Source organism: Nothobranchius furzeri, chromosome 2 (genome assembly GCF_043380555.1).
Source record: "Nothobranchius furzeri strain GRZ-AD chromosome 2, NfurGRZ-RIMD1, whole genome shotgun sequence".
Lineage (NCBI taxonomy): Eukaryota > Metazoa > Chordata > Actinopteri > Cyprinodontiformes > Nothobranchiidae > Nothobranchius > Nothobranchius furzeri.
This window is the reverse complement of record NC_091742.1, coordinates 21,921,075-21,947,904: the sequence shown is the minus strand read 5'-3', so window position 1 is coordinate 21,947,904 and position 26,830 is coordinate 21,921,075. Positions and strand designations below refer to the sequence as shown.

General features: G+C 44.6%; 1 protein-coding gene across 1 annotated transcript in view; it reads right to left on the bottom strand.

Annotated features, from left to right (window-relative positions):
* atad2b (ATPase family AAA domain containing 2B) overlaps positions 1 to 26,830 on the bottom strand; it is a 122,874-nt gene that overhangs the window by 53,527 nt on the left and 42,517 nt on the right. The window contains exons 23-24 of the mRNA XM_015948168.3: positions 17,193 to 17,315; positions 12,351 to 12,479 (exon numbers count right to left, since the gene is read on the bottom strand). Of these exons, the coding sequence (XP_015803654.3) occupies positions 12,351 to 12,479; positions 17,193 to 17,315 (252 nt within the window). The remainder of the gene's footprint in view (positions 1 to 12,350; positions 12,480 to 17,192; positions 17,316 to 26,830) is intronic.

Here is a 26,830-nt window from a genome sequence, read left to right as displayed (position 1 = left end):
ATGTCATCTCGGAGAGGGTCACCGGAAGGGTATGGACAAGTTTAAAAACCCAAATTGGCTTCACTGGAGGACTGGAATGATCAGTTTAAAGACTGAAGGCAGAGAGGAAAATTATCTCAGCCTGACCCAAGCAAAGTCTTGTTATCCGAATCTGACGCCATAACAGCCTTGAGAGGCTAGCAACAAACCCCCACGAAGGGATGCAGACAGATGCTGTGAAAATCCGACACCCATAGGTCTTGAGTAAAAGAAAAAGGGGGGATATGTGATGTAGTGTAATTAGTGTGAACTTTATTTTTTTTACAGCGGAAGTGTTATGGCCCAGGGCCATTTGGGTTATTCCCTGTGTGTGTGTGCGTGTGTGCGTGTGCGTGTGTGTGTGTGTGTGTGTGTGTGTGTGTGTGTGTGTGCGTGCGTGTGTGTGTGTGTACGTGCGTGTGTGTGTACGTGCGTGCGTGTGAGGAGATGCAGTACCTGTCTCCCATCTCACTAGATTGCCTCCCAGTTAGACTCTCCCAGGTGATCCGCTCTGCCAGCAACATACAAATCAGCCAGCCCTCTGTTGTCTCCTCAGCAGCATTTGGTTTTGTTAAATTAGGTTTTATTTAAATACTTTGGTGGGTGCTTAGAACAACTCTGTGTTTAACTTTAACCCTTTTAACCCTCCCACTGTCCTAATGGGTGTGGTCCCACGAGGGTCCATGTGGCAGGGGTGAGAGTGAGCACCACCTCACCCCTGCCACATGGACCTCAAGGGATAAATGATAAATCCTGCTCAATGGTCAACTTTCCACGTTCACTTTAACATAGCCAGCTAAACAAGCATGTGTAAAATCCCTTGTTTGCAAAGGCTGGAAGTACTGAATAAATAAATCATTTTTCAGCTATGATGCAACACACAATGGATTTGAAGCCTTTTTTCTCCTTCAGGGGAAGTTTTGAAGGTCTAATGACCATTTTTGAAAAGTCTCACACTAAAAACAAGCTTCCAGATTTGTTTTTATTTGTTTTCCAAAGCATCTTCCTATTAACCTTCTCCTTTCTGCAGCACGATCAATCCGTCACACCTCAACCAGTGCCTGCTGTTTTCTCCAGGAAAAAATCCAAGCTTTGCTTTATGCAGTAACTCCTTTAGCCTGAGGAAAAATGAGGTTGTATCACTTCGGATATTTCATAAAGATATAGTGATGGACTGGCATTGTAAACAGAGTGTAGGTGTCCATTTACCCCAATGTGAGGTACAAGGGAAGAGGTGAAGTAAGACAGAGCGGTGCTCCATCTACATGAAAGCAGCCCAGTGGCTGTTCCCTTGGGCATGCTACTGAGTGATACAGCAATCACATTATGCAGTTTCTGGACTTTCTTCCATAAACAGTCCAACTGTCAAATGTGGACTTATCCCTGTGCAAATGGAAAGACACTTGTGGACCATTTCAATAGCAAAAGTTTTGAATAGTTGAATAGAAAAGAGGAAAAATGGCATGCCACTTCAGCCGGAGCCCTTATAACCTTCCATTACACTGTTCCTGAATGTGTTGGTCTTTTCCTGTTGGTAACATGTTGCAATTAAAATGTAATTATGTCAAACTGAGTAACGCTTACATACTGTATGTATGTACATATACATACTTCACACCAACGCATTTTTATTTTTAACATTGCAAAAATCCATTTACCACACACCCACAGTAGCAGTGGGATACTTTGGCTTACAGTCAGCTGTTTAGCGATATCTAACAGATTGTGTTATTAAATAAATAACAGCACTTTCCAAATGTTACTCCTCTGTGGTTTTGGCCTCAATAAAAAGCGGCCATAACTAATCATTTTTTTCACAGCATGAGATAGATAAATGAAAAGAAACTGCTTAAACTCATTTTTAATTCAGCTTAAAGGTTATTTGGGAAATTTTGAGCAGGAGTTCTATCAGTTATTTAACTACAGCAAAGACCACACCCACTGGTGGCATCACACCAACTGAGCAGAGTCTCTAGAAACATGGAGAAGTTCTCTGACTGTGGCTAGCCAGATCGGTAACTAATTACAGGCTAATTGTGGGCATTTAAAACAAATCTTGCTACCCTTTACATCACTACAATTTTTCATAAGAATTTTGCTACAGACACACACCAACTGATTGATCATAAAGCAAATTAAGTTTAATCAGTCAAATGACGTAAACATGGACAGACAGTGCTGCTATACAAGCAGAGAAGAGCTGCTTTGGGATCCCAGGTGGTCAAACAGGCAAAAAGCGCCAACAGAATCACCTAGAAAAATATCTCTTACCTCACTCACTGTCATTGACGACTAAGTCATTGATTGCATGTTTTAACGGTGCGGGCTTGGGTACAAGCTTGCGCACCTTCAGAGTAAACATCACACCTCAAAAGTTGACTTTGATCTGTGTGTGTCACATGTCGTGATCAGGAAGCGGACAATCCATTAATTAGGAGATCGTTTTAGGACGCCATTTTGCCTAAAGGTGCGACGCAAACCGGAAATGCTTCTGCAGCTCACAATTCGACAACGAATTGCAAAAAAACATAAAAAGCTAGAAACACGCTAATCCTTCCTGATGTAAGAAGTGATTCCACTCTTTCTTTTGGTAGTTTTGGTGTTTACATGGTCGTAGGTCACGGTATTCTGCCTTGGCCCTTTTTACAAGACATTCCTTGCCAGCAAATTGGCGTAATATTACCATAACAGTGTGTCTTATAAATGTGCAATGTCAGCATGCTGTTGCATAAATTCTGCGGCAAAATTGACGACATTGTTTTGTAAAAATGGCCATCAAAAAAAACAGTAAAAAGGCTTAAAAACTGCTGGCAGTCAGGCTTCAGCCAGCTTTCTGTTCATCAACATTGTACCATAGAGTATTTTTAAGGGTGTGTGTGTGTGAGGGGGGGGTGCGCTGCAGATTAATGCTGATACTTAAAAGAAAAACGTGTTGTCTGAAAGTAGCGAGGGTGCATGTCATTTTGAAGGTATGACAAAATGAGCATAATGTGACCATGGTTATGATTATTTTTGTCCATTGCATTGTTTTTATGATTGTTTGACACCAAGATCACTTTTGAAATATGAATTTGGTCAATTGAACAGCCCAAACACAAAGGTACAGAAGTACAACATTAACAACCTTGAAGAGGACATAAGTGATTTTTTTTTTCATTTTCCTCCCCTCACTGTTTTGTTTTATGCAACCGCTGTGCAGTTTGATCACCAGAATGAATTTTAGGGCATCGTGACGTATTGAAAAACAAACAAACGTATTAAAAAAAAACAACAACTGTGAGGAACAGATCGATGAGTTCATTAATGTTGTGTATCCGTGTGTGGGAAGAGCTTAAGTGCTGCATTAAAAAAAAAAGCTAGATAAAATCCAAACACAAAATTCAGCAAAATGCCACTGACAGTTGCAGACAATTAAAGCTATCTGATTGAGCTTGCCAACTATCATCAGTGACTGGGCAAACTGAGTGAGCTTAATTATGAAAGAAAGTAAGGCACTCCACATGAACCATATCTCTGTGGCGATGCACTTCGAGTGAACCCACAACTGTGGCGTTGTGTTGCTCCAGGGAGGGAGTAGGAGGAGGAGGGAGGAGGCCATGACAGAATTATCTGCACAGGCTAATGGAAGCCCGTCCTTCCAGTTTTCTTGTGCATTAACAGCAGCACACTCTGCCATCCTCCTAACCCTTCGTGACCTGGCGGGAGCAGCAGCTGTCCCAGCCGTCTGCATCTAAGCAACTGGCCTTATCCACTGCTTTTAGCACCTGATTCAAAAATATCCCAATCCCTCAAAAAGCCTTCCATGTAGCCTTCTCCGAGGTTCAGAATGGTGCATCTCATCCCCACCACCCCTCGTGATATCTGAATGTCACAGGCAATTCTTAGCTCTGGGCAAATGGAAAACAGGCGTAGGGGCGGTGGGACTGGCCCAGATAAGAGCTGCAGGTACCAAAACGGCTCCAGATAGACTTCCAGCTGCAGGTAGTGATCTGGGATAACTTTGACTTTCTAGTGCCCTGACCTTTAACTGGAGAAGACAAAAACACCAACCTTAAGGTGACCCAGCGGTAGCAGGAACAGTCTCACCAGTAACACAAGGATTCCTCTTCACACAGACGCTTCTGTTTGGAGTTATATTCCAAAATAAAAGTGACTCTGTGATCTATTTGCCTAATAGATGTCTTGCTGCGGTGGTCCAGATGACAACTAGATGGCAATGTCACATATTAATCACCTGAGTTAGCCTAATTAATAATTACAGCCCTGCTAGACACTGATAACAACTCTCCCGATTGCTTCTAAATTGGTGGTCCGGATCTGTGACATTTGGTTCTACCTGATAAAGAGAGGCTATAAGTAGCATATAAAGACCAGCTACTCAGACGCTGACCTTTAATGACGATGACGCATTACTAGCATTACAATTTACATATCTATGTCCTTTATATAATATTTCAAAAGCACATTTTTAAAAGTTATATCACCATCTTCTGTTGAAAGGTTTACTAGTTAAAATCTTCTAAGATTATTTTGAGGAAAAACACTTATTCCTGCACACTCACTTCATACTTATAACTGTTTCTACCTCATTTAGCAGCATTTTTGTAGCCCTAACAGTAGCCAGTAGAAGCCATCTTACTTTTAACAAGTCAACACCTTTACAATAGAGAAGAAATATCCCCCAAAGGCCTTCTATAATTCACCCACAAACTCAGGGTTCCTTCTACAGCACTCTCCTGGGAGAAAAGCTCCATCTAGTGCTCATCTGTTGAACTACACAAACAGAAAATGTAAGGTCATTTAAAACACAGGATCTGCTCTATCTATATTCAATCTTTAATCAGTCTTTAACGCAGATGAAGCTGCTCTTTGTTTTTAAATGAGAAAATAAATCACAAACGTCTCTAAAAGCATAATCTGGTCCAGCACAACCACCCACAGCTCCACAAGCCCATATCCTTGTTCTGGAGTAAAGAGCTGCAGGGACATGCATGCAAAAACCTGCTTACCTCTGATTTGTTCAGGCAACGGCCTCATTAGTCTGCCCCCTGCCCATCACTGGCCCTCCCCTCACCCTTAGGCACCTGCCGTTTGCCACAGGTGGGCATGTAATTGCTCTGTGGCACGGTCATGTTCTGAGTGGTTAGGAGACAGCAGCCTTACTAATGAGGCTGCTCTCTGAGCTCCTGCTCCTACGATGGCGAGTGTGTGCGTGTGGGATTACATAGTTTGCAGCTGTAATGTGGCATTAACTGCTCACTGGTGCATCACAGACCAGGAGTGAAAAAATAAAATAACAAGTTTAGGTTGTATGGTAGCCTGTAGCCAAGCAGTGATGAACACAAATCAGCCATAAGAATAAGACCACTGAGCGGCACTCCTCGTTTTATGAAATCTACAAACTTCGAGGATTTTATTGGTATTCAGCTATCAAATTATTAGAGGTGTGCACATAATCCATGCATCATGATGTGACATCCATCCATTCATCCATTTTCATCCGCTTATCCGGAGTCGGGTCGCGGGGGCAGTAGCCTAAGGCAAGAGGCCCAGACTTCCCTCTCCCCAGCCACTTGGGCCAGCTCCTCTGGGGGAATCCCAAGGCGTTCCCTGGCCAGGTGAGAGACATTGTCCCTTCAGCGTGTCCTGGGTCTACCTTTAGGTCTCCTCCCGGTTGGACGTGCCTGGAAAACCTCACCAGGAAGGCATCCAGGAGGCATCCTGACCAGATGTCCGAGCCACCTCAACTGGCTCCTCTCGATGTGGAGGAGTAGCAGGTCTACTCCAAGCCCCTCCCGAATGACCGAGCTTCTCACCCTATCTCTAAGGGAGAGCCCAGCCACTCTTCTGAGGAAACTCATTTCGGCCGCTTGTATCCGCAATCTTGTTCTTTCGGTCACTACCCAAAGCTCATGACCATAGGTGAGGGTAGGAACGTAGATCGACCGGTAAATCGAGAGCTTCGCCTTCTGACTAAGCTCTCTCTTCAGCACGACAGACCGGTACAACGCCCGCGTCACTGCAGATGCAGCACCAATCCGCCTATCGATCTCACGCTCCAGTTTTCCCTCACTCGTGAACAAGACCCCGAGATACTTAAACTCCTCCACTTGGAGCAGGACCTCATCCCTGACCGGGAGAAGGCATTCTACCCTTTTCCGAATCAAGACCATGGTCTCAGATTTAGAGGAGCTGATTCTCATCCCAGCTGCTTCACTCTCGGCTGCAAACCGCTCCAGCGAAAGCTGAAGATCACGTTCTGATGAAGCCAACAGGATCACATCATCTGCAAAAAGCAGAGACCTGATCCTCAGGCCACCAAAACGGATGCCCTCCACACCTTGGCTGCGCCTAGAAATCCTGTCCATAAAGGTTATGAACAGAATCGTGACAAAGGGCTGCCTTGGCGGAGTCCAACTCTCACTGGGAACGAGCCCGACTTACTGCCGGCAATGCGGACCAAGCTTTAACACCGGTCATACAGGGACCCAACAGCCCGTATCAGAGGACCTGGTATCACATACTCCCGGAGTACCCCCCACAGGGCCCCCCGAGGGATGCGGTCAAACGCCTTCTCCAAATCCACAAAACACATATAGACTGGTTGGGCAAATTCCCAACTGATTGAGGAGGTCTTCGAACTATTCTTCCCGCGATCCACAACGTCCTGAGTAGAGGTCAGCAGCACACCGTCCCCACTATAGATAGTGTTGGTAGCGCACTGCCCTAATCCACCCCACCACCCCCCACCCCACACCACCCCCACCCACCCCCCGAGGCGCTGGATGGTGGGACAGAATCTCCTCGAAGCCGTACGGAAGTCTTGCTCCATGGTCTCACCGAACTCCTCGCATGCACAGGTTTTTGCCTTGGCGACCACCCGAGCCGCGTTCCACTTAAACTGCCGGTACCCGTCAGCTTCCTCTGGAGTCCCACAGGCCAAAAAGACCTGATAGGACTCTTTCTTCAGCTTGACAGCATCCCTAACCGCCGGTGTCCACCAGCAGGTTCGGGGGTTGCCACCACGACAGGCACCAACGATCCAGCGACCACAGCTCCGGTCGGCCGCAAAACGGAGACACGGAACAGGGTCCATTCAGACTCAATGTCCCCCACCTCCCCCGGAGCATTTTGGAAGTTCTGTCAGAGGTGGGAATTGAAGCTCCTTCTGATAGGAGACTCTGTCAGACGTTCCCAGCAGACCCTCGCGATACGTTTGGGCCTGCCTGGTCTGACCGTCATCCTCCCCCACCATCTGAGCCAACTCACCAACAGGTGGTGGTCAGTTGACATATCTGCCCCTCTCTTCACCCGAGTGTCCAAGACATGCGGCCGCAGGTCAGATGAAACAACAACAAAGTCGATCATCGAGCTGCGGCCTAAGGTATCCTGGTGCCAAGAGCACATATGGACACCTTTATGTCTGAACATGGTGTTCACTATGGACAATCCATGACTGGCACAGAAGTCCAGTAACAAAACACCACTCAAATTCAGATCGGGGGACCATTCCTCCCAACCACACCTCTCCAGATCTCACTGTTGTTGTCCACATGAGCGTTAAAGTCCCCCAGCAGAACGAGGGAGTCACCGGAAGGAGAGCTTTCCAGCACCCCCTCCACGGTCTCCAAAAAGGGTGGGTAGTCTGAACTGTAGTTTGGTGCATAAGCACAGACCACAGTCAGAACCCGTCCCCCACACGTAGGCGGAGGGAGGCTACCCTCTCATTCACTGGGGTAAACCCCAACGTACAGGCACCAAGATGGGGGGGCAACTAGTATGCCCACCCCTGCTCGGCGCCTCTCAGTGAGAGCAACTCCAGAGTGGTAGAACGTCCAACCCCTCTCAGGGAAACTAGTTCCAGAGCCAGAGCCATGCGTTGAGGTGAGTCCGACTATAATAATAATAATACATGTTATTTGAGGGCGCCTTTCTCAAACCCAAGGTCACCTTACAAAGATAAGAACAAAAAACAACAGAGGTTAGATAGGGCAATAAGAACAAACAAGATACATAAAATTTTTTAAACAATTATAAAGTCTAGGTCTAAAGGGAATAAACTTGTTTGAATAAGTGGGTTTTGAAGTGTGCCTTGAATAATGGAAAATAGTCCGTATTTCTAATGGCAAAGGGAAGTGAGTACCAGAGCCGTGGAGCAGAGCAACTGAAAGCTCTGCTCCCCATGGTGGTAAGGCGAGCTCGAGGTTGAACCAGATGAAGTGCAGATGAGGATCTAAGAGTTCAGGAAGTGGTTGCAATAGTTAGTAAGTTACTACATCTAGTCAGAACCTCTCAACCTCACACACCAACTCAGGCTCCTTCCCCACCAGAGAGGTAACATTTCATGTGCCAAGAGCTAGCTTCTGTAGCCGAGGATCAGACCGCCAAGGGCCCCGCCCTTGACTACCACCAGTCACACACTGCACCCGACCCCTCCCACGAGTGGTGAGCCCATCGGAAGGGGGACCCACGTTTCCTCTTCGGGCTGTGCCCGGCCGGGTTCCATGGGTGAAAGCCCGGCCACCAGGCGCTCGCTAACGTGCCCCACCTCCAGGCCTGGCTCCAGAGGGGGGCCCCGGTGACCCACGTCCGGGCGAGGGAACACGGTTTACATTTATATAATTCATCATAAGAGGTCTTCGGGCTGCTCTTTGTCTGATCCCTCACCTGTGACATGTGCCGATTTAAAATAGATTTCTAAACGTTCATTATCGATTTTTAAATAAATGCCGAACAACTGCCACAGATCTTAGTAGGAACCAAGTTACGAATTTCGCTCTGACACTTAAGGGCAGGGTTTTTCAGTTCTGGGCCTCGAGGGCTGGTGGTATCCATCACGTTTTAGTTTCTCTGGTCTAACCCACTAGATTCAGTGGTTGAATCACCTGTGCAGCAGCTCATCAGGCTACCGGCTGATTGAAATCAGGTGTGTTGAAGCAGGGTTAAAACTAAAGCGTGCTGGATACCAGCCCTCCGGGCCCAGAATTACATAGCTCTGTGTTAGGGGGACGGACCAGCAGAAAAAACAAAACGCAAAAGCTTTTTTAAGAGCTTCAGCCACTGAGTGTGAGATTTACTCGTCAAGAGGATTAAAGGAAATTTGTGTAAAACTGAAATAAAATACAACTGCAACACAACCAACATGTGACAGCACCTGACACGTTTCCATCTCGGGTTAGATGAAGAGAGGAAGCCGGAGGTTGTTCCTCCTATCCAGCCAACAATCAAGGAAAGATTAAAAAAATAATAATAACTTTCCTGCAACTCCAGCCTCTTCATAAAACTGTTCCTTTGCTGCAAAGCCGAGGCAGCACCAGGGAGCCTTTGGTCATTTTTAAGGTCAGTCTTTGTTCTTCAGTCCCACGTGAAATGTCAGGTGATGTAAAGACCACAAGCTCCACATCTCAGCCTTTCTCCAGCTTGCAGACTCTCCGCTGATTCCATTTATAAAAGCAAAACTGACGTGTTTACTTTCATTTTCATTTTCCTTTAGATTTCAAGCAAACCTCTGTAGGATATTTGTTCAGTCTTACATGAATAACGTAGTGAAGTAAAAGGTATTTGGTAACTAGAATTAATGTGTGCTGAAATCATTTGAAAATATCAAAAAGCTATGACGTGAGATAAAAAAACTTAACGGTGACAAAATGCATTAAAAACAGTGGTAATTGTGGTAATCATGATAATTGTTTAATAATCGAATCAAAATCAAATCAAACCATGAGGTCAGTGGCAGATTTAGCAATTTGGGGGCCCAAGGCGAACACAGACATGGGGCCCCTTACACTAAATTTTCAACAATCTTACCTTTAACTGTATTTGTGAAACTCTCTCCTCTACTGACATGAGTTATTTTCCCTTCCTCTTTTTTCCTGTATTTCCCTCCCTTTGAGCGCTTTTAATATTTGCTCTGCTTTCTTTTTCCTGTCATTGCTCCTGTGCTTTTGTCTTTGTTTTTTTTTTCTATTTTCCATTTTGGTCAACATTTTCCTCCCTTTAAACATTTTCCATTTCCTTTCTGCTTCCTTTTGATGTTTACATCAAAAAAATGACGTCACTCTCAGAAGTGAAAATAAAAGCTTTTATGAAGCATACCGCCTCTTTCTCTTATTGGAGCCACTAGGATAACTCCATTTCTGTCGGAGTTGGGGATTGAAGCTCCTTCTGACAGGTGACTCCGCCAGACGTTCCCAGCAGACCCTTGCGATACGTTTGGGCCTGCCTGGTCTGACCAGCATCCTCCCCCACCATCTGAGCCAACTTACCACCACCAGGTATGCTGCTTCTTTCTCTTATTGGAGCCACTAGGATAACTCAATTTCATGCTTAATGTCTTGACTACCGCTTTGAGTTTGTTACAAACGCTCCCACCTCTCTTCTTATTATTTGTGGTCTTATGGCACTTGACTAACAACAATTTGGTGCATTACTGCCACCAAATGGATTGGAGTGGAATGACTACCAATCACTTCCTGTTTGTGCATCGCCGTCTTAATAACCCTCTTATGACCATAATTATAACAGGGCCGCCTGGTATTTTTTTATCTTATGGCTGTAAAATTGTAATAAAAGTGCAAAGTGTGTGTAACTCTCCCCTTTTTTCAGAACAACCTCAGCTTTCAGTGTATGGTTTATATTTAGAATTTATTTCTTTTAAAGCCTTTAAAAAAATCAGCTTAAAAGTGAAAAAAGCAAAAACTGGATTTGAATTTTTTACATTTATTACTGAACAGGAACTTCAAAATTACTGGGCAAACAATTTGGAATGAACAATTTAAACTTTGAAATGTAATGCATCTACTCTCAAAGTTTGAACCTTGGTATCTTTTTTAGCAGTTTTAAGACCATTTAGTTTTGTAAACTTTCAGACGTTTTGATTTGATGTGGTAGACCTTGAAGCAGTTTCTCTCCAGCTGCAGGCAGAGTCCCACTCTACGCACCTCACACTGCCATGGTGTGCTTCTCTTGCACACCATGCACTGCTATACCAAAAATGTTGTTTTAGCAAAAATTATTATTTATTGTAAAAAGATGAATAATGCTGGAATGAAGCCGAATCGTACAATTAGCAAATAATTGAGGGTTGTTCAAATAAAAAAATTAAAAATTAAGACGGAACAAACATTCATACCCTGATTCACTGGAGATCTGTCGTTCTTCGTGGTCACTATCTTCAGATATAAGCCTTCTGGGACACCTAATAGATTGTGTTCATTTTCCTTGAGGCATTTCCATAACTTCATGCTTTTTATGCTAATTAGCTTCCCCGTTCCGTTATCCGCTTTCACCGCGGCGCTGCTCTCAGTTTCTATCAGGCTGTACAGCAGGATTTCCCCTCGTAGCGATATTTTCCATAACTCTGATTGCTTCATGCTATAGATTGTTGGAAAGCTGCTTTTATGTACTTTTAGGAGCCGTTGGAATGTTTTGAATCTGATCAGCCGTTCAAAAGTTATAAAAACGGAGCATTATGGATGACAAACTCAGAACGTCTCTGAATCTGTGTTGTGATTCCTTGCGCTCAAGACAGGGAATCCCGGTGGCTACAGTAATATATTGTATATGCACGAAAAGCCCCATTTTTAATCTTTTCAGCACTTTTGGAATTTTAATCATATCTTGAACGGTTCAGGAACTATGGTAATGAGAAGTGTGCATGTCCAGTCCCGTCTGCGGCGACAGGTTGGTAATAAGAATAAAAAATAAAAAAGGCATTAACAGAGGGGTGCCGGTGGTCAGGGCTAGGGGGCCCCCCAACACAAGGGGGCCCCCGGCGGCCGCCGACCAATGCCTAATGGTAAAACCGCCACTGCATGAGGTACCTAAGATTGCACTCTCCTACAAATAATCCAGATTATGTGGCTTAGATTAAATGCATGTGCTCCAGCTGTATCTACTGAAAAGACGCTGCCACAAAACTTATTCAGTTATTTACGAACAAAAACACTTTGAGAACATGTTCATATTAAAACAATCATCAGATTTCCACACCTGTCCAGGAACCACAGATCCATGTTGCCTTGCTTTGCTCTGACAGAAGAACAGAGTTGAATGAGAATTACCTGAAACTCTGTGTGATCTGCCTGATTGCAGCAGCAGTGCGGTTTGATGATTAAATACTTTGTATTTGAAGACCGGTGAGTTTGGGCTGTTCAGATATCAGTAAAGCAAGCCTAATGTCATCCTAAAGCAAAATCTGAGCATAAAGATGATTTTGTTGTTTTAAATCCAGATAAATAAAGCAGAGAGAACACAACGGTGATGATTCCAATCACTTAGTGAACCGTTTAGGCCCTAATATACACCAAATAACTGACTAAACAATTACTCACTCGTGGGGGACGGTTTGTAGGGGGACTCTCCGTAGGAGCTCGTCCTGGCCTGCTCCTCTCCTCCACATGGCTGCTTTCGAGTTGGTGAAACACTTGGGGGGTCCGTCAGCTGAGCCAGCGACTGGGGGTCTGCAGAGCACCCATTATGATCAGTGTGGAAAAACAACAGAAGCACACAGCTGACTGGCATGAGATGACAGGAATACGTTTTGGCAGACAAACATGACCAAAGGGTTATGAAACGTCCATCTGAATACAAATACACGTCAATCAGCTCAGATATTAACACATAACAACTAAAGATAGAACAGAGAGAATAGTGAGCTCGACTCGGAGCCAGTAGGTGATATGAATAGAAACAAAAACACATGAACACTTTCAAGGGCCAGAAAAGGAGACATAAAGCAACAGTTAGAATTTTCACCAAATGTACAGCTCTTTTAATCTGATCATGAGGGAGAGAATGACCCTCAGATGTACTGTGGGTGTTAAACACAGCTTCAGCTGGGCATCACGTCGTTCGGAGCTAACTGATAGCTTAATGTGGAGAAGTGGCCTGGAAGATGAAATATTTATACAGCAGTACACCTCCTCGGGCAGCTCACTCCTCACACTGCAACCTTCTATTAACGTCTCGTGTCTTTAGTTGGGAAAAAAGAGAAAATCAAACATTTCTCATGAACCTGAAAACGTGCTTTTGGTTTGATGAATTTAGTGCTCGACAAGCAGGAGTCTAACCTTTAAAGCTGGACGGGCTCAGAACGTCTCTCTATGTTGAAGCTTTTCTGAACCAAAACCAACCAAGGACGCACAAATGACACGTTTTGTGCAGTAAAATGTATTGATGGGGTCAGTGTGGTTTTATAAAACTAAAACACACTTAAAAATGAATAAGCATGGTCCTACGTGGGCTGGTGAGCAGATCGAGTTCAGCGTAAAGGAACAATTTAATTAGCCAATTCCTATGTTAGCAAAAACCTGAACATGTATGAGTGTTAACATAAAAGTCGTTTATTACTTAGCTCATTGCATGGGTGCATAAATCTGATTTAGACCCCCCTCCCTGGTCCCCTCCGCTCAGCTCTGGGCTGTTTGATGAGCGTACGAATTCAGAGTCAGACAAACAGCTGGAGCAGAAAGTAACGTCTAAAACGACAAGAGCCTCAGGCCTCACTTCAGTCTCTGCCACCAATTCTGCACTAAAACCCGACTCCATTGCTCCATCAAGAGCTGCTGGGGTTACCCTTCAGATTTTATCTCCTTTATAGGAGCTTCGAGCTCTATGGAATAATCCATCAAAGAAGCAGGAAAAACCACAGCCGACACAAACCGCCTTCGGTTCGTTTGCTCTTGGAAAACATCATCCAGAAACTCAAGAGGTGGTTGTTGGGAGCGCTAGCACCTATTTTTATTTATCATTATTGTTTCATAGTTGCTCATAAAATGTCAAATACTGTATATTTTTCTAGAATACTATACCACATATTTCTAAACCTTTCTTCTGTTTTGGAAAATTCAAGTTTTACCCATGTCTGACTTTCAGATCCACGTTGGTAACAAACTCCTAAAGAGATGAGAAGTTTTTACTGTTAATCTCTGGAAATATCCATCAAAATGTTGCTGAAAATTAATTAAATGATGCCCAGTTGTTGGAAAATATTGGAGGCTTTGTAACATATAACCATAAAGCCGGGTCAAAAATACATGGGAGTGGGTCCAAGTCTCTGAGTGACACCATACTGAAGACAAAACACATGAACTGATTTGTAACAAACGGTTATAAAACTTGTCTGAGGCTTTATGCCTCTGGTAGGGTCACCCATGGCAAACAGGTCCTAGGTGAGGGATCAGACAAAGTGCACCCCATAGACCCCTTATGAAGACAAACATAAATGGAAACCGTGTTCTCTTGCCTAGACGTGGGTCATCGGGGCGCCTCTCTAGAGCCAGGCCTGCAGCCGGAGTACGTTGGCAAGCGCCTGGTGGCCATGCTTTTACCCAAGGTGCCCGGCCAGGCACAGCCCGAAGAGAAGACGTGGGTCTCCCTTTCCATGAGCTCACCACTCGTGGGAGGGGCTTAAAGGGTTTGGGTGCATTGTGTGTCAGGTGGTAGCTGAAGGCAGGGACCTTGGCGCTCTGATCCTCGGCTACATAAGCTAGCTCTCAGTGCGTGGAATGTCACCTTTCTGATGAGGAAAGAGCCAGAGTTGGTGTATGGGGTTGAGAGCTTCAAGCTAGATATAGTTACTCACCTCAATGCATGGCTCTGGCTCCAGAACCAGTTTACTTGAGAGGAGTTGGACTTTCAACAACTCTGGAGTTGTTCCCACTGAGTGGCGCAGAGCAAGGGTGGGCATACTTGTTGCCCCCCATCTTGGGGCCTGTATGTCGGGGTTTAAACCGGTGAACGAAAGCCTCCCTCTGCCTACATGTAGGACAGGTCATGATTGTAGTTTGTGTAGTTTGTGCTTATGCACCAAACTGCAGCTCATACTACCCACACTTTTTTGAGTCTTTGGAGAGGGTGCTGGGAGAGAGCCTCTTCTGGTATTTACCTCGTTCTGCTGTGGGACTTGAACGCTCACGTGGGCAATGAGAGTGAAACCTTGAGTGGTGTGGTTGGGAGGAATTGCCACCCGATCTGAATCTGAGGTTTTTTGTTACTGGACTTATGTGCACATCATGGATTGTCCTAAACAAACACCATGTTCAAGCATAAAGGTGTCAGTATGTGCTCTTGGCACCAGGAAACCTTAGGCTGAAGGTGTTCACCCACGTCCCTCGAGGGGCCCTGTGGAGGGTACTCGGCGAGTGCGGGATACCAGGCCCTTTTATAGGGAGCCTAAGTCACGACCATCTACTTCAGAACCACGGAACGAAAAAATTAATGCAAGTCAATGGGGCTAAAAACGCTATTTTCGAATTCCATTTGTTTTGTGCCATATTTCACACATGACGTCTGTGAATTTTAAAGAAGCAGTTTGATACCGAGAAGGCGCTTATTTTCGAACGAGGGGAAACACAATTTTAGGTTTTGTGTGAAAATAAGTTCAGGACTACAAATGCGCTTCACCAAAGTGATGTCATCGAACCAGACACGGAGAAAACTGAGGGAGAAGGGCTGTAAGTTCAGAAAACTTCAAATCCTTCCCACAGGAGGAAAGAACCACCATAAATCTGGCTATTTGGTAAGAAGCAGCTACGTTAGGGAAGAGGAGTTTATGTGGTGACGTCACGTGTCGATGTCTGGTTCGTAGTCATGCTAATTACAAACTTTTACAAGCTGAAAAATTTTTAAGTGTGTAACTGGCATGGTCGAAACACCCATCATTACTTTTCATTTAAACTGCAGTAAAACATATGTGTGATCCAGGGCGTAAGCCGTAAGGCAAAGCGGATTAGAAAACAGCTGTTTTACCCCATTGACTTGCATTTCTTTTTCGTTCTTCCGGGGGACCCATGAGCCGACCGGAAAGGGAGGAGACTTAGGCTCCCTATATGGGCTGTTAGGTCCTTGTACCGGTGTCAGAGCTTGGTTTGCATTGCCGGCTGTAAGTGGAGCTCGTTTTCGGTGAGAGTTGGCCTTCACCAAGGCTGCCCTTTATCACCAATTCTGTATGGACAGGATATCTGGGCACAGCCAAGGTGTTGAGGGGATCCTTGTTGGTGGCCTAAGGATCAGGTCTCTTCTTTTGGCAGACAATGTGGTCCTGCTGGATTCATCAGAACATGATCACCATCTTTCGCTGGAGCAGTTCACAGCAGCGTGAAGTAGCTGGGATGAAAATCAGCCCCTCTAAATCCAAGACTATGGTCTTGAGTTGGAAAAGGGTAGACTGCCTTCTTCAAGTAAGGGATGAGGTCCTGCCTCAAGTGGAGGAGTTTAAGTATCTTGGGGTCTTGTTCACGAGTGAGGGAAAGATGGAGCGTGAGATCGATAGGCGGACTGGTGCTGCGTCTGCAGTGATGCGGGCGTTGTACTAGACGGTTGTGAGCCAGAAGGCAAATCTCTTGATTTACCGGTCGATCTACGTTCCTACACTCACCTACGGTCACGAGCTTTGGATAGTGACCGAAAGAACAAGATCGCAGATACAAGCGGCCGAAATGAGTTTTCTCTGCAGGGTGGCTGGGCTCTCCCTTAGAGATAGGATGAAAAGCTTGATCATCCGGGATGGGCTCGGAGTAGATCCGCTGCTCCTCCATGTCGAGAGAAATCAGTTGGGGTGGCTCAGGCATCTAGTTAGGATGCTTCCTGGACGCCTTCCTGGTGAGGTTTTCCAGGCACGTCCAACTGGGAGGAGACCCATGGGAAGACCCAGGACACGCTGGAGGGACTATGTCTCTCTGCTGGCCAGGAACGCTTTGGGATTCCCCCAGAGGAGCTGGCCCAAGTAGCTGGGGAAAGGGAAAACTGGGCCGCTCGGCTTAGGCTGCTGCCCCCGCGACCACACTCTGGATAGGCGGAAGAAAATGGACGGACGGACGGATGCTTACAGAACTTGTGCCATTCAGAGGTTGAAAGATCTGACGGAGTACTCATTAGAAAATTGCACTCCCAGGGATTTTCTTTTTACCCTAATGGTCATACATTGGTAAGGTCTTACTCGAACATAAAAAAAAACAAGTTTGCTTGCAATGACTTAGGTATGTACTGCCCCCTATTTCCAGGGGGGGGGAAAAACACCATCTCTTGAATAAGCAGTAATTTAAAGACTCCCAAAACCTCTCTATATGTTTAAATAAAGTCAAATATTCTGCTGAGAAAACATTAGTATGAGAAAATGCTGCTGCACAATAGAAGAAATGCAGGAAGAGAAAGCTTTGAATTAAAGATCTTACCTCTTTTTTTGCGTGCCTCCTTGATGTCTTCACACATGCGGTCGAACTCTGGATCTAGCTCAGAAGCGAATATAGCGTGAGCCGTGTCCTTTAGACTGCACGCTCTGTGCCTGATCACCTTATCTGAGGAAGAAGAGGAAAACGGATGGTAAACCTAAAGGAGCGTTGTGTGGGTGCTCTGATTGGGACACAAGAATTATCCTTTCAGAATTCAGGGACACTGTGTTTCTGTGTAAATATTATGAATTATTACTTGTTATGGATCCATACTTGAAAACAAGAGTTTACATCCAAACAGACTGATGAACTAACAGCTACTCTGGCAGATTGCTGTCATCACAAAAAATAACATCAAGCTCCTAAATTTTGTAGCCATTTATATAAATATCTGCTATACATCTTCACGCAGCCATTATTTTTCACATTACACGGTTATTTCAGCAGAAATATTAAACTATTCCTGCTGGAATTAACTTCTAGAAGGACCTCTTGGGAAAAAAACAATAAATAAGATGTTTATTATAATTCCTGCCACTCGTGTTGAATTTGCTTTCATGTTCGAAGGTCACCTGAGCATTTCTGCCACTCTAGTTACGCCTGCACTAAGACTAGGTGGTTAGCTGATCACTCCTGAATGATGTAAATATTTTCTCCATACAGGATGCTCGGAAATCCCCCCACAACAAATAAAACTGTAATTATAACCTTTACACAGAAACACACTCAAAAGATAGCTGATAAAGCCCTTTCTGGTGTTTTCTCATCAGTTAATAATGCATGAAAAGGCAAACAATCGATTGAAAGCCAGCTGCATTCTCCTATACCTGTGAGAAACAGAATTATAGCTATATCCCAGCATTTCTAATAAGGCAGAGCTGGCTTTTCAGATGTATACATTAGCCAATAGAACATGAAAGAGCTGATATCACCACCCCACACGCTCAGAGACAGAAACCAAATAAAGACGGACGCACTCGGGCCAACACAAACAATAAAACATATTCTCAAAATGAGAACTCATTATCTGTAGGACTTCCTGCATCTTCGTAACTCCCATTTCTCTTTCTCCATACATGTGCAACATCATCATTAAATTCTCTTCTGCTCCCCCCTGCCTCTGCTTCCACGGAGAGAAAAACAAAGACCAAGCTGCAGACACGAGCGAAGGCATGGCCGCTGTAAACAGACAGTTTCTCATTACTGCAGGCAACAGGAGAGCGGCTCAGGCTTAACGGGACAGAGGGGTCACAAGCTGCCATCTTTCCTGCTGCACTAATTGGAAGGTGGCTGCTTAATTGCAATGTGTCCGAGTGTGTGCCTTCTTCTACTGAGAGCACATGTGAGCGTGTGTAAATGCAAGTGTGTTTTAAGGACAAAAATGTCCATCTGTGGAAGACGTGTCAAAGGCCAGGTAGGATGCCGAGAGCTCATCAGCCCCTTTTTGAGCACCGCCTGACCCTGCCGTCTTCAGCAGACAGGGCAAACTGCTCTGCTGCCCATGTGTTACTTCACAGCACCGGGGTTGTTATCACCACTTCCCTCAAGCTGCTGAGCAGGATGTGTGACACTAAGACACATTGTGGGGAATAAAAGAGATCACCCTTCACAATGTGAGGTTTTCGTTTGGCTGCAGAGTTTAGTGTGAAACACAAGCAGGAGTAAAACAGGCAGCTGAGGTATAATTGGGTGTTTTTTATTTCAGGCCTTTAAGTGCTGATGTTGAACTTGCGCACTAGCATAATTGTGCAGGCTCTGGGCCATATTCCCCAGGCCAAGCACAGGGCGGGCAGGGAGGAGGCTTTGTTAGCCGTCTTTATTAAAACTGCCTAATTGCATTTTTGCTCCTCTGTGTATCGTTTGTAAACCCTTCGCTCTGACAAATGATACTCTTGGCTGCAAAGACTGGGAGATAATTCTTTTGGGCAGAAAGCGGTTTCCTGTTGGGATCAGACAGCTCTGATCATACAAGGCAAGAATCAGAACCATCACTTCCTGATGGGTGAGGGAGCGTCCACGGTTTTAGAGAATGTTGGGGATAAAAATGCAAACCCACACAAAACATGTTCTATTCTATTGATTTCATGGGGACTGTATTTGCTCTATTTTTATTGCAACATAACTCAACATAAAGAGAAGTACACTACTTTAGCAATGAAGCATCATAAAAATGCTGCATTTGCTTGGGTTTACAGTTTGCAGGATGCAAACACGATGCACCCAGCATCAAGTATTATGTGTTTTTACCGGTGATGAGGAGGAGTCTGCATTATTTCACTGACTTTTGAAGAGGGTTTAAGATTTGCTTTTTTTTAAGGTGAGAACAAGGTGGACTGCGGCAGGCTAAAACATTAGCTGACTTAGCTGTTAGGTAAAAAAATAACATAAAAAAGGTTTAACCCCGATTAAAGGTGGTGAAATGTGGACAAAGATGTAACGGAAATCCACATTACTCCCAGATTAACTTGTGTTGGGTTCACACAAAGTCCTTTTCTCTCACACTCAGCAACAGGGGGGAGTTTGGAGCTGGCTATCTCCTATAGTAAACCCTAAAGTTCTAAATGATCAAATATATTGAGTAGATAAAACTCATAATTTAAAAAACTGTTTTTAGAACTCCAATTTGTTGAGCTTGTTCAACATTTTTCTTGTTTTAAGTACATAGAACTCAAACGTTTTAATTAATCTGAACTATTTCTTTTTTTAAGTAAACATAACTTAATTTTAATGAGTAATATTAACCAAAGAAAGATCGATTTATTATGTTATGTTTCTATATTATTCCATTCATCTTTACGTCAACCCTAAAGTGTGTCTGATAAACAGACTTGTATATTATTTTTAATATTTGTGGATTTACAAGAAAAAAAACCACAAACTAGCAATTGTGTTGGATTTCAGGAACAATAAACAACTGGTGGGAGTGGTGCAGTGTGGGTAGTCATATTTAGGCCCGAGCAGCGAAAGCGCTGCGAAGGCCTCTTGTTTTTGCTCTGTTTATTATTAGGCCCGAGCAGCGAAAGCGCTGCGAAGGCCTCTTGTTTTTGCTCTGATTATTTTTTGTTATTCCGTGCCCCCTTTGAACAGCTTTTTGGGGACCTTAACATACCCCAAAACTCACAATATTTTGCAAACTTGTCAGGCCTGGTGAAAAATTTGATATTTTAAAGGTCACAAAAAAATCGCAAAGAAAATGGCTGAACAGCGCCCCCTACAAAGTGAAAAAAAACCCTCTCCATAAAGCTTAGTTTATCGTACAGTTATGAAATTTGGTACATTTATAGTACTAAACAGTCCGCACAGAAAAGTCTCTTGCATGCATGGTCAATATCAAACAGGAAGTCGGCCATTTTGGGTTGAAATGGCGATTTTTTGCCGTTTTGGCCCTTTTTAGGGTCCATTTCTGATTGGATTGCTCGATCATTTTTTGCACGATCGTCTCAAAAATTGTGTAAAATTGCTCAGAAGGGATGGGCGAACAAAATGAGACAAAGATTCTGACTTTTCGTACATGTTGAAGGGGCGGGGCCAGGCCTCGAAGTTTGACTACTCGCCAAAAAATTTTAAATTGCTATAACTTCATAACTGAAAGGAATAGAATTACCAAACTTTCTGTGGTCATTCGTCATCCAGCCACAAAGTAAATTGAATGGTCGGATGATGACATCACACAAGCCCCGCCCCCTCAGGACCAAAAAGGTCAAGTTTTACTGTGAAAGGTCCCAAATTGCCCCATTTCACTTAATCACCACAAACTTGTAGCTGTTAACTCAAGACAAGTGGAGGTTGCTTGGCGTCACTTTATGGGAGTTTTCGGCAGAAGGTGGGGCTGTGGCGGCGCGGCGAAGTCAGGCGTACCGCCATGGCCTTACGTTTGCCTTCCATTTCGTCATTTCTAAAGATATCGTCACGAAACTTGTTGTGAGTGATCCTAGTCCGGCCCCTCAAAAGATCTGATGTGAACATCCGGTGGGCGTGGCCTATTTTCTGAAATAGCGCCTCCTAGGACCATTAAAACTGTCAGCCCCAAGCCATGCTTTGACTGAGGAGTACGAAATTTGGTACACTAATGTGGTGTCTCAGGACCTACAAAAAAGTCTCTTGGAGCCAAGTGCAAAGTTGCACAGGAAGTCGGCCATTTTGGTCCAAGTACGCAATTTAGTGGTTTTCGCACACGTTGTTTGGAGAGTGATGCTCCGTCGCCATTTTCACCAATCTCCTTCAAACTTCTGCCATCTGCTCTTAAGACATAGAGGAAAAAATTCAACCGTCGGATTTTTCAAAAGTTGAAAGGTGTGGGCGTGGCTAAGCCTCAAACTTTGACCTGTCGCCGCGCCACTCTTTTTTTCACAGCTCCCTACTGGACTCCTTTTACCCAATCAGCAGGAGTCTCTGGCAAATAGCAGTAGACAACTTGAGGTCACTTGGTCTCCAGTACTGGAAGGTTTAAAAAAAAGGCAGGGCTTTGGGAGCATGGCGAAAATCGCCATCACGCCATGGAAATACGTTTGCCTCTCATTTCTTCATTTATCGTGATATCATTACGAAACTTCTGGTGAGTGATCCTAGTCTGACCCCAAAGAGACATAGACAGCTGAAATATGTGGGCGTGGCCTAATTTCTGAAATAGCGCCCCCTAGGACCATTTAAACTAATAGCCCCAAGCCATGCTTTGACTGAGGATTACGAAATTTGGTACACTAATGTGGTGTCCCAGGGCCTACAAAAAAGTCTCTTGGAGCCAAGCACAAAATTGCACAGGAAGTCGGCCATTTTGGTCCAAGTACGCGATTTAGTGGTTTTCGCACACGTTGTTTGGAGAGTGATGCTCCGTCGCCCTTTTCACCAATCGCCTTCAAACTTCTGCTATATACTCTTAAGGCATAGGGGAAAAAATTCAACCGTCGGATTTTTCAAAAGTTGAAAGGTGTGGGCGTGGCTAAGCCTCAAACTTTGACCTGTCGCCGCGCCACTCTTTTTTTCACAGCTCCCTACTGGACTCCTTTTACCCAATCAGCAGGAGTCTCTGGCAAATAGCAGTAGACAACTTGAGGTCACTTGGTATCCAGTACTGGAAGGTTTCAAAAAAAGGCGGGGCTTTGGGAGCATGGCGAAAATCGCCATCACGCCATGGAAATACGTTTGCCTCTCATTTCTTCATTTATCGTGATATCGTTACGAAACTTCTGGTGAGTGATCCTAGTCTGACCCCAAAGAGACATAGACAGCTGAAATATGTGGGCGTGGCCTAATTTCTGAAATAGCGCCCCCTAGGACCATTTAAACTAATAGCCCCAAGCCATGCTTTCACTGAGGATTACGAAATTTGGTACACTAATGTGGTGTCCCAGGACCTACAAAAAAGTCTCTTGGAGCCAAGCACAAAATTGCACAGGAAGTCGGCCATTTTGGTCCAAGTACGCGATTTAGTGGTTTTCGCACACGTTGTTTGGAGAGTGATGCTCCGTCGCCCTTTTCACCAATCGCCTTCAAACTTCTGCTATATACTCTTAAGGCATAGGGGAAAAAATTCAACCGTCGGATTTTTCAAAAGTTGAAAGGTGTGGGCGTGGCTAAGCCTCAAACTTTGACCTTTCGCCATTACTTGACTTAATAACTCCCATGTGCATGATCAGATCTTTTTCGAACTTTGTCTGTGTGATCATTGACCATATCTGTAAACAATGACAATGTGGACAGCTGACATCATCTAAGCCCCGCCCCCTGACTAAAGGAAGTTATTATTTTATGCTGAAATGCCCATATTTGTCCCCTCTAATTTAGTCAACATGACACCTAGGTCATGCACTGTCTTCATGATGCTGTAATGGCCATTCAAATCTGATAGCTTTCCAGAAAGGGAGGGGCTTTGATGCCATGGCGAATTCTTGCGTATGCCGTAACCTTACAATTCAATTTAATGGTGAGCTCAGAGGGGATGCTTAGTCAGGGTGAGGTGCGGACTAGGAGGCCATTTGCTGTTTCCGGTGACGGGATGATTGACGTTTCTGTTCTGCCAGACATGCCCTGGTGCCCCGGGCTGCCGGCCAGGCCGGAGCGGCGCGGAGCTGCGAGGGCCGAACGACGCTGCTTGCAGCTTTAATTCTTTTTTTATTATTCTTAGCCCGCTTTGAACGGCTTTTTGGGGACCTTAACATACCCCAAAACTCACAATATTTTGCAAACCTGTCAGGCCTAGTGAAAATTTTGATATTTTAAAGGTCCCAAAAAAATCTCAAAGAAAATGGCTGAACAGCGCCCCCTACAAAGTGAAAAAAAACCCTCTCCATAAAGCTTAGTTTATCGTACAGTTATGAAATTTGGTACACTTGTAGTACTCAACAGTCCGCACAGAAAAGTCTCTTGCAAGCATGGTCAATATCAAACAGGAAGACGGCCATTTTGAGTTGAAATGGCGATTTTTAACCGTTTTTGCCATTTTTAGGGTCCGTTTCTGATTGGATTGCTCGATCATTTTTTGCATGATTGTCTCAAAAGTGGTGTAAAATTGCTCAGAAGGGATGGGCGAACAAAATGAGACAAGGATTCTGAGTTTTCGTATATGTTGAAGGGGCGGGGCCAGGCCTCGAAGTTTGACTACTCGCCCAAAACATTTAAATTGCTATAACTTCATAACTGAATGGAATAGAGTTACCAAATTTTCTGTGGTCATTCGTCATCCACCCACAAAGTATATTGAATGGTCGGATGATGACATCACACAAGTCCCGCCCCCTCAGGACCAAAAAGGTCAAGTTTTACTGTGAAAGGTCCCAAATTGCCCCATTTCACTTAATCACCACAAATTTGTAGCTGGTAACTCAAGACAAGTGGGGGTTGCTTGGCGTCACTTTATGGGAGTTTTCGGCAGAGGGCGGGGCTGTGGCGGCGCGGCGAAGTCAGGCGTACCGCCGTGGCCTTACGTTTGCCTCCCATTTCGTCATTTTTAAAGATATCGTCACAAAACTTCTTGTGAGTGATCCTAGTCCGGCCCCCCAAAAGATCTGATGTGAACATCCGGTGGGCGTGGCCTATTTTCTGAAATAGCGCCCCCTAGGACCATTAAAACTGTCAGCCCCAAGCCATGCTTTGACTGAGGATTACGAAATTTGGTACACTAATGTGGTGTCTCAGGACCTACAAAAAAGTCTCTTGGAGCCAAGTGCAAAGTTGCACAGGAAGTCGGCCATTTTGGTCCAAGTACGCAATTTAGTGGTTTTCGCACACGTTGTTTGGAGAGTGATGCTCCGTCGCCATTTTCACCAATCTCCTTCAAACTTCTGCCATCTGCTCTTAAGACATAGAGGAAAAAATTCAACCGTCGGATTTTTCAAAAGTTGAAAGGTGTGGGCGTGGCTAAGCCTCAAACTTTGACCTGTCGCCGCGCCACTCTTTTTTTCACAGCTCCCTACTGGACTCCTTTTACCCAATCAGCAGGAGTCTCTGGCAAATAGCAGTAGACAACTTGAGGTCACTTGGTATCCAGTACTGGAAGGTTTCAAAAAAAGGCAGGGCTTTGGGAGCATGGCGAAAATCGCCATCACGCCATGGAAATACGTTTGCCTCTCATTTCTTCATTTATCGTGATATCGTTACGAAACTTCTGGTGAGTGATCCTAGTCTGACCCCAAAGAGACATAGACAGCTGAAATATGTGGGCTTGGCCTAATTTCTGAAATAGCGCCCCCTAGGACCATTTAAACTAATAGCCCCAAGCCATGCTTTGACTGAGGATTACGAAATTTGGTACACTAATGTGGTGTCCCAGGACCTACAAAAAAGTCTCTTGGAGCCAAGCACAAAATTGCACAGGAAGTCGGCCATTTTGGTCCAAGTACGCGATTTAGTGGTTTTCGCACACGTTGTTTGGAGAGTGATGCTCCGTTGCCCTTTTCACCAATCGCCTTCAAACTTCTGCTATATACTCTTAAGGCATAGGGGAAAAAATTCAACCGTCGGATTTTTCAAAAGTTGAAAGGTGTGGGCGTGGCTAAGCCTCAAACTTTGATCTGTCGCCGCGCCACTCTTTTTTTCACAGCTCCCTACTGGACTCCTTTTACCCAATCAGCAGGAGTCTCTGGCAAATAGCAGTAGACAACTTGAGGTCACTTGGTATCCAGTACTGGAAGGTTTCAAAAAAAGGCGGGGCTTTGGGAGCATGGCGAAAATCGCCATCACGCCATGGAAATACGTTTGCCTCTCATTTCTTCATTTATCGTGATATCGTTACGAAACTTCTGGTGAGTGATCCTAGTCTGACCCCAAAGAGACATAGACAGCTGAAATATGTGGGCGTGGCCTAATTTCTGAACTAGCGCCCCCTAGGACCATTTAAACTAATAGCCCCAAGCCATGCTTTCACTGAGGATTACGAAATTTGGTACACTAATGTGGTGTCCCAGGACCTACAAAAAAGTCTCTTGGAGCCAAGCACAAAATTGCACAGGAAGTCGGCCATTTTGGTCCAAGTACGCGATTTAGTGGTTTTCGCACACGTTGTTTGGAGAGTGATGCTCCGTCGCCCTTTTCACCAATCGCCTTCAAGCTTCTGCTATATACTCTTAAGGCATAGGGGAAAAAATTCAACCGTCGGATTTTTCAAAAGTTGAAAGGTGTGGGCGTGGCTAAGCCTCAAACTTTGACCTTTCGCCATTACTTGACTTAATAACTCCCATGTGCATGATCAGATCTTTTTCGAACTTTGTCTGTGTGATCATTGACCATATCTGTAAACAATGACAATGTGGACAGCTGACATCATCTAAGCCCCGCCCCCTGACTAAAGGAAGTTATTATTTTATGCTGAAATGCCCATATTTGTCCCCTCTAATTTAGTCAACATGACACCTAGGTCATGCACTGTCTTCATGATGCTGTAATGGCCATTCAAATCTGATAGCTTTCCAGAAAGGGAGGGGCTTTGATGCCATGGCGAATTCTGGCGTAACGCCGTAACCTTACAATTCAATTTAATGGTGAGCTCAGAGGGGATGCTTAGTCAGGGTGAGGTGCGGACTAGGAGGCCATTTGCTGTTTCCGGTGACGGGATGATTGACGTTTCTGTTCTGCCAGACATGCCCTGGTGCCCCGGGCTGCCAGCCAGGCCGGAGCGCCGCGGAGCTGCGAGGGCCGAACGACGCTGCTTGCAGCTTTAATTTCAGTTATTTTTCTCTATTTTGGGGTGTTTATGCATGTTTATTGTGGATGATTGTTGTTCTCAGTTATTATTTCGTTCAGTGTTGCAGATGTGATGTTACTTTTTGTATCATGTTGGCACCATAAGTGAGGAGGTTGGTCAAAGTAATGCTGTACGGCTGTGCTGTCCCATTGTTATTAATACTGTGGTTGTTCACACCAGATACTCTTGACTTGACTTGACTTTGAGTGTTCCACTTTTATTGGCTGTTAGCATCTAGGGGTGTGTGATTCATGATCTGGTGTTAATTACTGCCTTGACCAGCCTGCCACATTGTCACTTTTAAGTAAATTCAGCTTATTTGGGTTAGGGTTTAATAGGTCCATTTAGAGTTCGTATAAGTTATATTATTAAGTTAGTAAAAACATGTAATAAAGTTAAATCAAAATGAAATATGCAAGTTTAGTGAAATAAAGCTTTGTAAGTTGCTTATGTGCTAAGTTAT